Source organism: Amblyomma americanum, chromosome 1, assembly GCF_052857255.1.
Source record: "Amblyomma americanum isolate KBUSLIRL-KWMA chromosome 1, ASM5285725v1, whole genome shotgun sequence".
Lineage (NCBI taxonomy): Eukaryota > Metazoa > Arthropoda > Arachnida > Ixodida > Ixodidae > Amblyomma > Amblyomma americanum.
In genome coordinates, this window is record NC_135497.1 from 69874299 (window position 1) to 69891475 (window position 17177).

At 43.7% G+C, this 17177-nt stretch overlaps 2 protein-coding genes across 7 annotated transcripts in view; one reads left to right on the top strand and one right to left on the bottom strand.

Annotated features, from left to right (window-relative positions):
* LOC144112973 (lateral signaling target protein 2 homolog) overlaps window positions 1-10833 on the top strand; it is a 49435-nt gene extending 38602 nt beyond the window's left edge. The window contains exons 11-14 of the mRNA XM_077645827.1: window positions 515-633; window positions 2659-2842; window positions 9949-10052; window positions 10119-10833. Of these exons, the coding sequence (XP_077501953.1) occupies window positions 515-633; window positions 2659-2842; window positions 9949-10052; window positions 10119-10253 (542 nt within the window). The 3' untranslated portion in view covers window positions 10254-10833. The remainder of the gene's footprint in view (window positions 1-514; window positions 634-2658; window positions 2843-9948; window positions 10053-10118) is intronic.
* The window catches only part of Mms19 (MMS19 nucleotide excision repair protein), a 57681-nt gene continuing 51198 nt past the window's right edge, over window positions 10695-17177 (bottom strand). For 3 of the 6 annotated variants that reach the window (XM_077645824.1, XM_077645822.1, XM_077645826.1), the window contains 5 exons: window positions 12851-12959; window positions 12684-12766; window positions 12173-12331; window positions 11450-11607; window positions 10695-10925 (listed from right to left, as the gene is read on the bottom strand). In XM_077645824.1, coding sequence (XP_077501950.1) covers window positions 10895-10925; window positions 11450-11607; window positions 12173-12331; window positions 12684-12766; window positions 12851-12959 — 540 coding nt within the window. In that variant the 3' untranslated portion in view covers window positions 10695-10894. Of the gene's footprint in view, window positions 10926-11449; window positions 11608-12172; window positions 12332-12683; window positions 12960-17177 lie in introns of all 6 variants that reach the window. The other 3 variants (XM_077645821.1, XM_077645820.1, XM_077645825.1) reach the window with 1 other exon arrangement.

Below are 17177 nucleotides of genomic sequence, written 5' to 3' on the forward strand. Positions count from 1 at the left end.
CATTAGTTGCAGGGTTGGCTGTTCAAATAAAGATTGATTTCGTCAGTTTTCGTCCTGGTTCATAGTATTGCAGCTTGTTATTAAGCAAAAGAAGAACTTTTGTGAGGATCTTGATGATTAAGCCTTTTAGTCTTTCTAAAAACACTCACAGTGAAACTAGAACGTATGGTTTCAAATGGCTAGATTGAAACCGCATCATAAGGGTAATTCAGACGATTTTCTTCTTTCTTTTTTTTTTCATGTTCACAAACAGTGGCATACCGGCAAGACTGTAGTGGCGAATTAAAGCTTCTATAACAGTCTACAAGATTCCTTGAGAAAGTGGAATTTTCTGAATTTACTCAATGAAAATCCTCTTTTATTAGAGAGATATCAAAATTAGGAGAGCTGTGTTTCAGGTTTGTTTGGCCTCCAAACATTGTTGTGTTCTTAGTAAAACATCAGATAGGGCAAATTAAAGAAGTGTTGTTTTCAAAAAGTTTCCCCTGTGTGTATGCTTTTTCTTGCTCATTAGGTGTGGCTGACCAACTGCAGACGAATTTTGCTGGTGAAATGAGGAACATTCTGAAGTGTGTCTTTGAAATGAACAGCTCATCCAAGCAGGATTCCCCTGCCAAGGCACTGGAAGCAGAGGTAGGCTGTCAGTAGAATGCACCAATTACTGTGCTTTAGTGCTGCATTCTAGATCGTCTTTTGATCATATTTTGCTGCTGAAGTATGGGTAGCTTGATTGTATTGAAAGTAACTGTAGTTGGAAGATGTAAAGGTCAGCTGCACAAATAGAGAAGAAAGTTGGGCTAGTTAATGCTGCATGGTAGACTTAATAACTATAGTCGGATACAACTGAAGTCTGCAGTGAAGCTCCGCCCACATTCAGGACTGGCGCACAGGATTCCTCCACGACAAAAATGTAGGCCGTTGTTAAAACTTCTCTTGTCACCTAAACAAGAAGCTAACCATGAGAAAAAAGTTATAAGCTCTAGAATTTTGATACCTGGCTTGTTTAATAAAGTCAGATATTAAAAAGCTGATTTCGTTCACTTTTGTGACTGGCTAGCGGAGTAATACAGTATGCCGCGGACCATGGCCCAGTGTTAACAACTGCTGTTTTTTTTAAGTTGTATCCTACTATAGTGTGAAAACACACAAAAGTTAAGGAAGAGGGGTTGTCACAAGGTACAATTGTCCCATAGAAAGGTGAAAGGAAGCACTAACGAAATACACGCCACTGGTGAGAACCACAGTCACGAAAGTAGGGGAGGGGAGTTCAGTTGAGCACTGCATTCTACATGCAGAAGTTGCACGTATGGTTTGATGGTGGCATACTTTTCTCCTTTCTTTCAACCTCTCTGTGGAAAACATGCTTTTAATTTGTCGTCAAGTCTAAACACTGCTGCTTGGTTCATTTATTGACCGAGAGGGGCTTCAACAGTGACTTACATCGTGTATTTGCTTCCATTCTGGAGTTTAATGTGCTTCTCTTCAGTAAGACTCTACATGCAGTATGTTTCACTCTGCTGTTTATTTGCTCTGTGTGAATTCCCGTACACACTGTTTAATATAGTGTAGTGTGCTGGCAGGGTGGTGCGGCCCCACAGCCGACAGCGGTGGAAAATGTGGCAGTGCATACGTACTTTGTTACAAATTTGTTGTGGCTGTAACAGCATGCAGTTTCTTTTGCCTTGGATAGTTTGTGCTACAAAATAGTTCTCTTCAAACCCTAAGACTGAATCCCCCTGCCTGCTCAGCTACTGTGAAACCTCGTTGATATGTTTTAAAAAAAAATAGTGAAAAAAAAACCCTATCATCTGGGAATGGGAAAACATGATTCAAACAGTGTAATTTTGAAAAATGTAACTGTTGTTTGAGGTGCAAACACATTTATTGACAGCGCCACTTCATGAAAATGTCAATTAGCATTTCTCGGCACAAGAGCTAAACAGAATTTAGTCTGCGTTTGCACTGTCTTAAGTTCCAAAGGAAGTTAGTAACGAGTCTGGTCTGGCGGCGGCAACGACGAAGGTAGCCAAAATCTGTTTGCGATTTTCGGATGCTTCGCCTCTTTGCACCGAAGCATGCGGAAAAGCCACTGCAGCGGCTGACTCTCGCAGCGTTTCTGCTTAAGCTACATCCTCCAGACCCGGCCTGCTCATATATGTAAGCACATCGCTGTAATTCATAGATGCTTTGCCCCCTTGCCCTTATGCAGCACGAAGAAGCCTCAGCGTCTCTCTTCATGTCGCGTCCCCACAAAAACTGCTCTCAAATGCTAGTACGCAGTTTCTTTTTTTGGTGGTGGCGCTTCACCTCCATGCACTTAGGCGCAGCAGAGAAGCCACTAAGGCGGGTGATTGCTGCTGAATTTCAGCTTTTCACATCACGTGCCCCCACTTGTATGTTTACACGTGTGCTTGGTCAGTGAAAATATTATACGACCATATTTTGTCACAATTTTAAACATAGTAGCCGGGAAACCGTGTTATCCGGGGACGTATTAACCGGGAGAAATACTGTGCAACTCTATGGGACATTTGTAATGTCCGCAATTTTGTGTACAAACCTCGAAATCGTATGAAACTGGGAACGTATCAACAAGGTTTTACTGCAGTTTCTCTAATCACTTCAGTGGACTCAAAAGGCACCTTGCTTGCCTTGCAGAGCCCAGCAGAGCGAAGCGGCGTGGCTGAGCGCACCCTCTTTTCACTGTCATTCCTGGATGCGGTGGAAAGGGAAGAGGAAGGGGAGCAGCGTGGCAGTTCTGGCCGCCGCTCAGTAGACAGTGCTCAGGAGGTTTTGCCTGATGACCTCTCGCTAGAGCTCTCCTCAGAGTCTGGTCATGGAGGTAAGCCCACAGAAGGCTCTGTGCTGTTGGCACATCCCAACAGCGTACCAGTACCACCAGAATTGCTGTTTTAAATTCCACTGTTATGCGTAAACCTGACTGCAGCACTCTATGATAGCTAAACATGCTTGTGTCAGTCAGAGGTCCATGAGATACTTTGCTGTATGCACGTTGGCCATAACACTGTGTACTAAGCATTGCAGCGACAAAACTTGCATAACTGTACGTGGGTTACCGATGTCCACGTCAATTTTCGATAGCACAGTGGTACAGGCCAAATAATGTGAAAGGGAACACTTTATTTATATGTAGTCCTCAAACTCCAAAAATATGTGTGAAAAGCAAATTTTTCTTTCTAGACAGTTTTCTTCTGTATGCTCAATTCCTTTACTGCTTGTTCGAGCTTGATCTAAAGGTAAAATAAATTTGGACCTTGACTGCGAACCGAGTGTTCCGTTTTGTATTGTATTGCTCACACGTGTGCTGCCATCTGCCTTCAGTGACGCAGTCATTATGAGTTCACCTGTAGGACACTGCGCACCTTTAGATACTGCAAAGACAGGGCAAAGTTTGGACACGTTTGTTTCCTACAGGCACAGTGGAAGTGTAAAATAAAGTCTGTCTAGTATGAACCATCCAACTTATGCACATCAGCTAACACCATCAGGGCTGCCACAGCAACTAGAATCCTAAAGTTACAAGTTGCTAACAAGTGTCTGACTTCGTTGCATTGCATAAGGGAAGAGAATGCTACAAAGGGGCCAGCTATAAAAGAAAAGCTCGGTGCATAATTCGGCAGTGAATGGCAGCTGGCCTTGCATGTGATATAAGCAGAGGCATGGAGCATAGAAAGCTGCTCCTTTGAACAGCCTTGTTTACAAAATTCTCATTCATGCTTGTTTCCTTAAGGGGGGACACTGGTCTTAAAGCTATTTTTGTTGTTTTTTGACCAATCTTAATAAAAATGCATAGACTTATTCAAATTTTTATGCTGATTTCAAATATGCATTTATTTTAAGTGTAGGCCAATTAGTTTTCAAGATAATTAACAATTAATGCCCATTGTTTGAGGCCCAAATAGCAAAATAATGATTTCATCTAAAATTAATTTTAAGGCATGGTTAGATAGCCAGAATAGTGAATTATGAAATGTTGAGAGCAGATTTTTGATAAGTCAATTATTACTCATTTTACAACCTTCTGAATTTCAGTATAAAAAATGTGTGTACCAAGTAATGGTAAATTAACGAAAATAATTATTTTTTTAAGGTAAAATGAAAAAATCTGCTCCCAACATTTCACACAGCATACATTAGGCTTTCCATTGCCACCAAAATTTCAGCTCTATGTGACTTGGTTGCTGAGATATCAAGGCCTCATGACTGCTAGCAGTCAACCATATGCATTTTGAGAAAAGCCCCAAAAACAAGCAGGGGACAGTTTAATAAATATTTACAAGTGCAGTAATATATTTACAATAGGAAATGGCTAGTAGCCACCAGGAATGTAGTCCTTTTGATTGCCAGTAGTATCCAGGTGCCGCTTCTTGAGCACTCCTTGAATATTTTCCGCAATGGAGTGCTTTCGAGCGCACTTTTGCTCTCGGCGCTCATCCTTCTCTCGCATTCTTTTTGCGCTCATAGCATTCGTATTGAGGCCCAGTTCCTGTAATATTGCTGCAGAAGTTCTTTTGCTGCCTGCGTTGAACCGCATTACTGCCTCAGCCACGGCAGCCTCAACAGTAAACAATGATGCGTGGCGCTCTTTGGGTGCCAAGGCCCATATCAAAGAGTGTAGGCTTTCATTACTGTTTTGGGTTTTACCGCTATGGCACCGCTCTAAGAGCTTCCTATCCGACAGTCGCTCATAGACAGGGAGCAATGCTTTAGCAACATGGGGTGGAATGTTGTACCGATGCTTTGGAGCAGATTCGCCTCGGGCTGCTGCCGCATTTTGCTGGCACCAAGAGTCCAGTCCCGATGGGCAGAAGCTATGGTTTGATGCCTCATCAGTAGAGGTAATGTGGTGGTAGGTGGCCATCACAGCCTTCTGCGTAGCCTCTACATCCCCATTATGGGATTTTAAAGCCCAGGCATAATAGGAGCTTAACTTTGTTATGAGGCTGCCTGTCAGTTTGCCTTTTCCTCCAAGGTTTTCGGCACCTTTGTGTTTGAACAACAAAGTCCGCAATGCTGTTCCCATACGTTTCTGCACGTGGTTTATGCAGTCTTCTTTTTTTACTTTGATGTATCCATACACATCTGCCTCTTGCACAGCTAGAAAAGCCCGACTATCACCGTCCGAAAGCATTGTGGTATAGCGAAGGCCACACTTCTTCAACGACCTTTCAAAAAGAATAAGGGCTGCCTCAACTTCCATCTCTCCAGCCTTTTTTTCTGAGTTTTTTTGGCATAGGTGCCCAGCCCTCCAGGACTGGTATGATGGGTCACCTATTGGGCCTCGCTCGCAGCCGGCACAGAAGTTGCACAATACAACATAGTCCAGCACAAGCCCGGTAAACAGTTCGATGACGGTTCCCACACCAATGTGGGATGTGTGGCCGCGTGTCATCCAAGTGCCGTCGTATGATACTGCAATATTGCCGGGGTTCCCAAGGTCCAATTCATTATAAAGTTCTCGAACCGACCGCGCACACTCTTGTGCAACTTCTTCGGCTGCACGAGCTGCTGCAGGTGTCAACTTTTTTTTCACATAGTCTTGCCACGTTTTATTGTGGAGACCGCGGTGCGAAACGTTCAGCGATGAAAAAATGTCATTTAGAGCTGTCTGCTGGTTGCCAGTGCTCTGCATTGCACGAGCAGCGAGCACATTCACCACAAAAGGGTTGATCTTCTGATCGCCACGTACCCGCGGCGAACTCCATGTAGACGATGCGTCTCCACAGCTCGCACATTGAAGAGAAAGTTTAACGGCAAGGCCGTATTCTCGCTCATCTTTTACGAAGCTCAAGTCATTGCCGCCACACGTTTTACACTTCACAAGTTTCAACAAACTGTTGAGCGATTCCAAACAAACGATCGTGAAGCTTGCCTCGTCGAGCAGACAGTCCGACGCGCTGCCGTCACGTAAACAACGAGACTTCCGCTCCGTTGCTGGAGTTGAGGCGAGTTCTCGCAGTTTTTGTTCAGTCTTCGTCTTATTTTGGAGCACATCTGAGGGCTCCAGCATCACTGTATCACGGCGGATGCGGGCGCTGCCGCTTACAGCTTCCCGTGCTGCGGAGCGCGTTAGGCCTACCTGCGCGGCCTCGCCGACACGATCGTTCAGCGCAGGAGTTTCATCATTGTCGGGGCGCACAGCAGGGCGTCTCTTGAGGTTATCGACCAGCGACTTCTTCCTTTTCTTGCCGAATTTATGCCTTGAGTGCACCTTGCGCGCTGAACCAGGCATCGCTGCGCGTTTCTTGCACTGCACGGTCCGGCACAAAGAGTCGCGTCTCCCCGCGGCTCGGGTGCGTCAAGCAGACGCTGCCAGCCCGCTCCACCAATCGGATGACGACCTGCTGTCACGTGATCCGCGGCAGCCAATAGGATTTTGAATACTACCTTTTCTTTTTTGCTATTTTCTCGGCAACCAATGGGCGAACGGAAGTCGTAGTGGCGGGAAATTGAAGGCGAAAGGCGGCTTTTTCAAATGAGACCAAGATGGCTGCGGTGCCGCGCATGGAACGGGAGCTACGCTTTGCGAAATACTGCTGTTTCGGCGCCGATTTCAGCTCAAATTCGGGCGACATGGATTATATAAATTGGTATTGTGAGTAAAATACTGACCTTAGAGGCGAGAAATTTAACAGAGAGGTAGATAAATGGCTGCTGATTTCGAAAATAACATTTTCTAAAAACTGATTTTTTCGAGATTTTTCGGCCCGAAAGACCCGTGTCCCCCCTTAACACCATAATGTCATTGCTTATATGCTTTTATGCAGTGCACCATTTCAGCCACTTCTGTTTTCATGAGTGAAACAGATTTCAAAGGTCCTGTAATTTTTGTCTTAAACCAGAGCATAAGGTACAGTGTGCGTTCAGAACATGTCACTAAGTTACATCTGTATGCACTGTGATTAGCGGGCTAACACTGGACATTTGTTTGGAGTGGAATTGCACATTCTTTCGATGTTTAGGCTGTTTTCTCTTCGAGGCAAATATTTTGAATACTTCTGGCAGACAAACAAAACGTGAACAGCATAATAGGCATTTTCAAAATCATGTATGTTTCGAACACACATGGCCATTACATGAAAAAAATTGGCAGACGATTACGGTTGTTAGTAATGCGAAATTTAAGTGCAGCTCTTCTCGTGACACCTGCCACCGGTGGCAGGTGGCATGTTGCGCGCTGGTAGCTACCTTCCGGTTGTCCATTCCACCGCCCTCAACATGGCAGGCGGCGCTTCCTTCTGCTACTGCCTGGCAACACGCCACGTGTCAGCTGCCTTGTTACGACGTGGAATGCAGGAACGGCCGCCTTAGAGCTGCACTCTAAAGGAGAGAATGCATTGAGGCTGGCACATTGATTGAAGCTGTGTTGACTCTCTGCAAGACTGGCCATCGGAAATTGGGGGAGCTGATCTACGTGCAGTGCCGACGTATCTTAGGGGCCTCCAACTACTGCTTTTAACTGCAATTGCATCATTGCACAGCTGTTGCATTTAAGCGGTGCAAGGCGTGCACAATGCTCGACCAGCACTACTCAGTGTCTAACATGGAAAAGGGGCACCCATTTTCAAGTGTGTCGTGCTAGCTCCCCTTCATGTTCGCGCCGTCACGCTTGTTTAGCTAATTTCACGTGGTGAAGAGCGGCTGCGGCAGCTGAGACTCATTCCACGGAAGTCAAGGGAGCCACGCGTCTTCCAGTTAGATTTAGCATAGCACGATCCGCTCCCATGGGGAACCATTGCACACGCGCAGGTCTAAAGTTTATTTAAATGAGTAGCAGATTGACAAGGTCCTGGTTCTTAGAGTTGGCAATCATCTGCGGGTGTCAATTACACTAGAATGTGTTAAGGTAATAAAAGCTCTGGCATCAAACATATAGCCAAAGTTAGAAATGTTGTGAACACACGTCATGCAACAGAATACTATTACATAAAAAAAAAGAGCGAATTAGCAAGCTATAATAAACAATAAAACCCCCTGTTTTATTGTTTATTATGAATGCATTGCTTATTTTGAATGGTCACAAAACGAACAGTATGTTGAATGCAGCATCAAATGATAATCCTTCCTACATGAGACCTTTTCTGCTCTGATTTGTTTATTAATGATGGTAATGTGTACTTGAGCGATCTGAGGCCATAGTTGCTATATGGGGTAGGTACATGCCACGTTTCAGGTAAGCGCGTGTTATAAAAGTTGTATTTTTGTCCAAACCAGCGAGCTGAAATAAACAGTTGCTAGAACTTTTACGGGCAACTTGGTATGAAATGTATGAAGGCTGGTTACTCGAACAATGCGAAGTCGTGTAAATATGAAGTCTATGGCTAAAATAAGGAACTCCAGCAATTACTCTTGTGGTTGTTTTTGTAAGATAAGAAGCATGTTAAGATTTTATGCTGTGGTGGTACCCCAAATAAGGTGACAGCAAGGAATATGCAATTGAACTAAACCATTATATATCATAAGCTTCACTTGTTGAGGAGATTGAGCAATGTTTACAAAGTATTCCCACTGCTTTCCTACATTTACGTTGAATATAGTCTACATGCTCATTCCTCCTGCACAAGGCACCGACCAGCTGTTTGTATGCCTGTCCCGTCGGGACCAGTGAGTGGATCATGCTATGCTAAATCTCTGTTGATGCACACTGCCATGCCGGTTATAGCACATACGCACTGCAGATAGCGCGGCCACAAGCATGCGCAGACTGGCTCCGGCATATGCGCAGGCACGTGGTGCGAAATCAGGTCTTTGGTTGCGCATAACTGAAGCCACACGCAGCAAGAGTTTCAGAAACATTATATGCTTGAGACGAATACTTAAAAATTCTGAATGCCAAACATTTGGATCGAGTCGAATATTCGCACATGCCTACTTTTCACTAATATACACTGTGCATTACACTGCACCAAGTATTTGTTCCCTCAGACATGCACACAGATGCAGAATGATACCGTGGCATTGTAGCAAAGCTTGGTTCCGCACTTCGGGGGCATTACATAATGGATGGGGTCTCATGAAGAACATAAAAATTGCAACATGAATTGTCTGGGAAAAAAATTACTTTCCAGTAATGTTGGTAAACACATGTTAGCAGTTTTGTCATGGGAAAGACAATTCCAGTCTGCAACAGTGTTGGAGAGGAAATGAAGCAAAAAAAAAAGAGTTGAAAGTGAGGTCAGATGCACATGTTGGTGGGGCGATGTAAGGTGGGTAATCAAGCGAGCTGTAACAGAACTTGTGAAACTACTATTTGTAGTGCCGTGACACCGGGAAAGGCTTATCGGACCAGATTTTTGCCTTCTATGAGCGGTTCTATGGCGAAGTGTACAGCTACATATTGTACTATAATACCATCATACTACTGCTACTATGATTGCAATATAATAAGTAATGGCAAGGAAGTCCTTGGGTAGTGAAAGAAAACTTGGGGAAAACCTTTTTTAAAACCTTCAATTTTTTAAAATGTTTTTAGGCTTGTTAGAGTGTTTCAGTTAGTTTAGAAGCACTATATGTAGTGCTTATTACTACAGTATGAACTGCTTTAGAAGTAAAAGCAGCTTTAGGAACTGCCATTATGCTTATTAAAAAAGCTTAAACCATGTAAGGTCTGCTACATCTATGAATTCATTATATATAGCTAGTTGTATGCCTGTAAAGAGTAAAAGGACAAAATAGCCACGGGAAACATTTTAACTCATGAACTGCCTCTCGTTGGTATATTTTCTTGCGAATGTGGATTTGATCTTATCAGACATTCTTTGGAGAAAGACTGTATGTCCCACATACTTGATGCCTGTGCCTATTGCAATGCCGTTTGGTGCATTCTTTGTTATGTAAGCTATGATGGAGGAGCTGAGGTTTCACTAGGCAACCCTGCTCGGTTTTGTTGGGTGCTGCAGGCTCTCACATGCAAGCATTTAATTTCAGGCAACCCAGTATGGATGCCTGATGAATTGACTGCCAACTGCATGGACTGCAATGCCCATTTCACACTACTGCGCCGGAGGCATCACTGTCGCAGGTGTGGAAAGGTGAGAGCAATATGCCGTGATCTGCCTTTGCTGTGTGGAGTTAAGACGGGAACTTTGTCTGTGCAGATCTTCTGCTCACGATGTAGCGCCCATTCAATCACACTGCCCCGGTATGGCCACTACAAGCCAGTGCGTGTCTGCAACTCGTGCTTCATCTGTCGCGTGACATCTGTGGTGGAAGAACTGGTCCATGGCTGTTGACCTAGTGCTTTCACACCAGAAAGGACAGAAGGCAGTGGCAAAGCCTTCTTGAACTAGAGCAACCTGCCACAGCTTGCTGTGGTGTGCAACTACAGGGCCTGCAGCTGCCTGTGATGAGAACCTGCCAATTACTGCTATACATCTGCCATTAGCCGTGGTTGAGTTGGTGTGTCAAACATATGTTCATACTGCAGTCGTGGACGTTTTCTAGTCTTATATTAACTGTGTACTAACGCTAGTGCTGATACAATTGACACCCTGTGTAGCTAAAAGGCAGTGTGCGTTTTGTGTGTGTGATATGTTTGCCTTCCACCTACCCCCACCATATTTTTTTTCATTTGCCAAAAGAAGTGGAAAACTTTTATTTTCTCAGTAAATTTTGTGCCAAAGCTTTACATTGCATTCCCCATTTATAAAAATAAGCATGAGTTTGGTGCTTGCTGTTGTAAAATATCAGACAGAAGTTTATTTTTTGCTTATAAAACAATAAAAAAATTCAGGTCTGAATTAGGTGGGATTTAAACCCGGTTGCTTTTGTAGACGAAATCAAGTTACATAAAATATGTTATGCAATTTGTCAGCCCTTGCGTGCACTGTTGGTGACTTGGCATGCCATGTAATGTACTGGTCGAAACATGAAGTCATACACCTGATGGCTCTCCAACCATGTGCCTGCAAAATGAAAGACCAAGTATACAACAGATGAAGTTTCTAAACCCACTGATTAGTTCATATTCTTGGTTGCATTCTCTTGCTGTATAAAATATGAGCATTTGAAGAGTATTCATCACTTCATTATCCCCAAGATGTGGTTTCCTGGACCTCCAAACAAGACTGACTCTACCATCTACACAAATCAAGGCCAAATTCCTAGTATTTCAGTAGCGACGTGAAAACTGTGTATATAAACCCAATGACATGCAAATTTTTCCATAGGCCTTTGTGCTAATTTTAAAAGGAAATAACTGAAGAATAATGCAAGTTCTGTTACCTAATTCATGTGTTGTTAGAGTTTTTGATTCATACACAGTATTCACCACTGTTTGTTAATATGGAAGTGCTGCATGTGAGGCAGATGCTTTAAGACTAGGCAAATTATTGCAGGTGAACATTTCATGTGAAATGAAATATTCAGCAGGAGCTTAACACCGCTGTTATTGTGGAGCAACGTTGCGGCACATTTTCCTCATATTTACCACAATGATGATGCCTGGGCAGCCACCTGCCGCACTATGCGCTTGCGGTCAGCCAAGCACGGCGTCAGACCCTGGAGCACCTCTTGTTTGTAGAGCATCACGTTCTCTTTGATGGTGGACAACCGAAGCAAGCACTGCAAAGCTGACCGGCGAACGTCCTGCAGCCAATGTAGCATATGAAAGCTACTGTCTACTAGTGCTGCATAATACCATTCACAAGTCTATTCTAAATGTGTGAAAACGTGGTAAAACAAACTGTTCATATAATGCTGCTAAATGTTTGCTGCATAACCACAAGCATGAATCAATCTAAAATCCCAAGTCAGCCAAAAGGCTTCCTTCAAAACTGAATATAATTTTAAATTTCATAGCCCACCAGTTGGTTTACATCCACAGCGTGATCACAATTATTCCGCAACAGAGCATTCATAAGCACGTAGCCAGCATGGCAGCTGGGCTCTGAACCATTACCACTTCAGAGTGCATCTCTGGAAAACTAAATCTGCAACTGCTACCCAGTTCTACTACAAAACTCTTCACCATTTCTTAAATACTTTCACAAACTTCCTTCACAGATTTCGAAGTTTGGTATCGATGGAGCCTTGTTCTAAGCTTCAGATGTTTCTGGACAATCTCATGCTGAATTCATTAGCGATCAGAACCTTTGTCTGCATGCTATAAGAAAGCCAAACTTGGCCACATGCATTTTGGACATGTTCTCACCATGGGAAAAGGCTTCTTTGCAAGCCGCAAGAGTTGTTCCAGGACAGAGTCAAGATGCGAAGCCATCAGACCTACATTTTCAGTGAGGCATGGTAGCACACACTCTGCTACCACAGATTCCTCTGCGCTGCTCAATGCGGTCACCAAGATTGGTAAAATCTGCGTGTATAAAGAGCAGTGGCATGCTTTATCTCAATTTGAACCGACTTTTGAATAGAGTGCACTTTTCAGGAAGTGCGCATTTAAATTAAGCTAGTGGGCTTAATATCTGTGCTGCTATGCGAGACTGTACCCTGCTGGTTTGGAGAAAAATTTTTATCCATATGCCAGACAATGCCGAAGCTTCCATCCGACACCACCACTGTGCCCTTATGTCTGCCTCTTGCTAATAGATACCTGCAGCAAAGTCAACCTTTATGTCACACATGCTGAACTTCCATATGGCGCTGCACATGCCCTTATTAAAGCTTTGCTTTCATTTTGGCACAATTTTTACAAACCTCCTCCTTACCTTGTCAATATAGGTATTCACAACTGGCTTAGGAACATAGGCAAGCTGGCAGCAGAGGGCCATGAGAAAGTTGTCCTTCACGGCTGTTAACCACAACAAAAATGAACAGATTTCAGTGTTTAGCCATGGTGCTTGAAACAAAACAAGTGAACTAATTTGGTTCTTACCTTCAGCCGTGACACTGTTAAAGCCTTCAATGAGGAAATCAACAGTTTCCACGAAGAATCGCTGCGGATGCATAAGCTTCACTATGCAGTGTCCATCCATTGTCAAGACCTTCCAAGAAAGAAAAACTTCTTGTTAAACTTTTTGAAGTAACTAGATTGTAGCTCTACCGGATATGTATTAAATTCAGTGTTGAATTGAGGATATGTATTTTTGCTGCCAACGTATGTTATTGGTTGGGTAGACACTAAAAACTGATCAAGAAAAGGCACTGGACTGGCTGATCTTCACGAATGCTTCCAGCATTTTACTCAAAAAGGTGACTGCATTGCTGATAAAAGCGCAAAGGATTTCCTCTCCCATTTACAGTTGCTACAACCTGCCCAATAGGTCACTCTTATGATGTGCGTGGGACCAGCAAATCAGTGAAAGTGGTGAATCTCTGTAAATCTAAGGAAAAGAACAAATATAAAGCCGCTTTCCCCCATCTACCCCATGGTACTTATCACAAACCTCCTCCTCTCAGCTTTATCAACTGTACACTCTCCTGATACAGTGGTTTCCACTGCAATAAAGCTGCACGTGAAAGCAAAGAGCCAATCTTCGCTGGCTTGAGAGGTGTACTGCATGTATTTCTTTCTTGCAATTTCCCGGCTTGTCCGAACTCTGTTCTCTGCAAAAACGACATACTTATCCGGAATCTTTAATCCCTCAATCAGACTGAATTCTGTAATCCCCTCTAGTGTCTTTTTAAGATGCACACTTCCCATCCTTTGTAAATGCCAAGGTGAATACTTAAGACAATGTCTACATTGTACAGTATTTAGGTTTTGTATAACCACTATGGGAATGTGGAAAAGTTTCAAAGAAAAAGCATAGGATATATTGTATGCACAGTAACCTAAATGTAATGCCAGCCCCTTTCATACCTAAAATAGTAGACTGACTTAAGAAAATTGGTTAAGCCTGCTCGGTTCGGGTTCCATATGCACAGGATAGCTGCTTGATATGTTTAATTCAACACTTAGCTGCAGCTGGTAATATTGGCTAAACAGGTGTTTATGGTGAAGAGAAAATCTATGGATTGCAAAAGAAAAAAAAGCTGCGTTCCAGTGATCAAGACTAAGCAATACGAGCAGCTACATATGTTAGCAAAGGTGAATGCAGGTGATCATAAGAAAAAAGAACGGCACTCAAGCACAAAGACAGGAACATTGCAGCAGTGTTCTCTTGCTTTAGTGTTCAAAGTTTCCTTGTATGCTTTACTTTGTTACATGTTACCCTGTTCATAGTGTGCTGATGTAAATAAATTACTTTTGGAAAAAATGATAGCGTGAACTTATTGTTTCAGAAGTTGCTGCAATCTTGGTGACCCACACCACCTGCTGCACAAATTCACAGTGGATGCAGGGTACACAACCACACGGCGATTTCTGCCACTGACTGGCTTTGCAATTAAAATGTAGCTAGCAAAGTTCTGATATCACTCTCGAGGTAATGAAAACTAATCACTGTAGCCATTTCACCAAGACCTGCAGTTCCATTTGGCTGCAGGTGTGTTGGGGAGAAGTGTTTGGCTACAGGTGCAATTCATTTATCGCTTACTGGCACTCCTGTGCCAAAGAGTGTCTAGATTCAAATACAATGAAGCAACATGGTGACATGTGGGGGTTAACAAACCAAAGCAGCACATGGAATACGGGAGAGACCATAGAGGAGGGCGCCAGATTAATTTCAACCACCTGGGGTTCTTTAATGAGCACCGACATCGCACAGGCGAGTTTGCATCTCGCCTCCATCGAAATACGGCCACAACAGCCAGGATTCAATCCCGTGACCTTGTGCTCAGCAGCTGAACGCCATAGCCACTAAGCCAGCATGGCAGGTACAATGAAACAAAAGTAGCATTACTTTCCCTTTGAACAAGTGATGCAAGATATGTTGAACAATTAGGCAGCAGTAGCCACTTCACTGGCAAAAAGCCTGTGAGAGCTGGAGTACATTTTAGCTAGGAATGCAATGCGGAACTATTGTAAAACACATTTACCAGAATTGAGAGGCTCTCTGAAAATTTTAACAGCACTGAAAGTGCTAGCCTAGTCAAATGTTCCCGCCTGAGTGTTTATGTGAACAAAGCAGTTGCCTAACCATATTGTGCTTTGCTAGGGCTCGGGAGGCTGAGAAGTCTGCCTGGGACGCCCCATCACACGACCTAGCTACAACTCTAGTCTTGATGCGTAAACACATCCTGAAAAATTCTGAAAATATGATGCACAAGCATTTAGTTTTTCTATCTGCCTGGAAGCGAACCCAGCCTTTTCCGAAGGCGTTTGCAATGAAGTTGAACCCCCACTACAACCAAATGCCCACCGTTCTCAGTCAGGGCCCTATAGGCCTCCTGTGCTGGAGTACAGGAGTACCATGGCTCTTTCAGATGGCATGCTGTGGAGGAACAGATAAAGGTTTCTGCACATGTCCTCATACGACATGACTCTTCTGCACAGAAATACGGAAGGAGTTGCAAGCAGTCTGCCACTAATCGCACTGCAACAAATTCACTGCATCAGCCTAAAAGCGAATGAGAGGGTGACTTTGTAGCAGCTGTCAAACGGTCAACATGGACCAAAGGTGTCCTGACAGACACCTTGTGACAACAGGACTGCCTGCTCCTTGCCTTGCCCTTTCTCAATGGTGTTCAGCACTTGACCATGTCACTTCATTTGGAATGCAGTCTGTGTGCAAGCAGAAGAGACAACGTGAGTGCTGACTAAAGTAGTAGTAGTTGTGTTGGGTTTAATGGCGCACAAGCATCTCAGGCTATCTTGTGCCATGACTAAAGTAGCGTTGTGTCAACCAAGCATGCTAGTGCAACGAAAAAAGGCCGGTTAAGCTACGGCTTCACATGGTTAATTCAGCGAGGAGTTATCATAGGTACCTAAACTTGGTTTTTACGGTGGCTGTGCTTGGGTTTTTGCGTTGGACGACCTACGTGTCTACTGAAAGTAAATGCAAGTAGCTTCCCAGCTTCTTCTTCATACTGAGCAATTGATTACACTGACAGTTATCTCAGATGATTCATCGCAAATCATACTAATCCCCAAGTGCCACTCAAAGTGGACTATGTTAGGTCCTTTAGGCTGCTACACACAGCAGCGACGCGCAATGATATTCTTATTTGATTATAGGGCCATACTGATAGTAAATGCAAGTGGCTTCCCTCCTTCTCATGAAGCGATTGATTAAACTGACAGTTATCCCAGATGACGTCTCTCAAACAGCTCTTCACCATAAAAAAAAATGGTCGACGGTTTAGCAATGCTAAGCATGAAATATTGTGCAAAAGCACGGTTTTTCGCAGGTGGATACCTCAAAACGCGATTGAGGAGTCCACTGACCCACGAAGCCAGTTATATTCCTTTCCTTTCCTCAAAATCAACAAAGTATAAACCACTGGTTTTGAGGCAAGGAAAGGGGCATAACTGTCTCAATGTGTAGGTGGACACCACAGCCTACTCGCATCATGATTGAGGTGTCCACTGCTGGTTTTCTGTCAGTTTCTGCAGCACATCTCACACGCTACCGTTCTCCATTTACTTGTTGGCGGTGCTGGAGTTATTCCTCAATTTCACTCGACCGGGCTTCACACACACAGACACCGCTGAAACCCGAGGAGTCAGCTAGAAGTGCTTTTGCTCTAAAAAGTCCATTATTGCTCATACTGAAAGTAAATGCAAGTGGCTTCCTGCCTTCTTCTCACGAAGCAAGTGATTACACTGACAGCTATCCCAGATGATGCCCCTTAAGCAGCTCCTCGATATAAAAAAAATCCATTATGGGGCCAAGCTGACAGAACAATATTCCTGATGCATTCCATTCCGAATGCAAACATAGATAATGCAAAAATGCTATCCGCATCAAAAATATGCCGGAGCGTGGAATGAGCTGACAGCACTGTCCGAAGTGTGGAATGAGCTGACAGCAATTGGTCAGCTCATTCCACACTTCGGACAGCAATTGGTCAGCTCATTCCAGCTTCATACTGTTTTATCAGTCAATGCTTAGATTTTGTACTCTCCAAAATTGGTAAACAGAGTAGAGGCCACTGCTGACAAAGATCATTACATTGCCCTTAGCACTACACAGTTAATACTGTACAACAATTCTTTCCACAACAAATCATTTTCGTATGCTATTCCACTTTGATGAATTTGTTATGAAACTAAACCGAATTTTGTCATCATCATCATCAGCCTGACTACACTCACTGCAGGGCAAAATCCTCTCCCATATCTCTCCAATTAACCCAGTCCTTTGTCAGCTGCACCCACC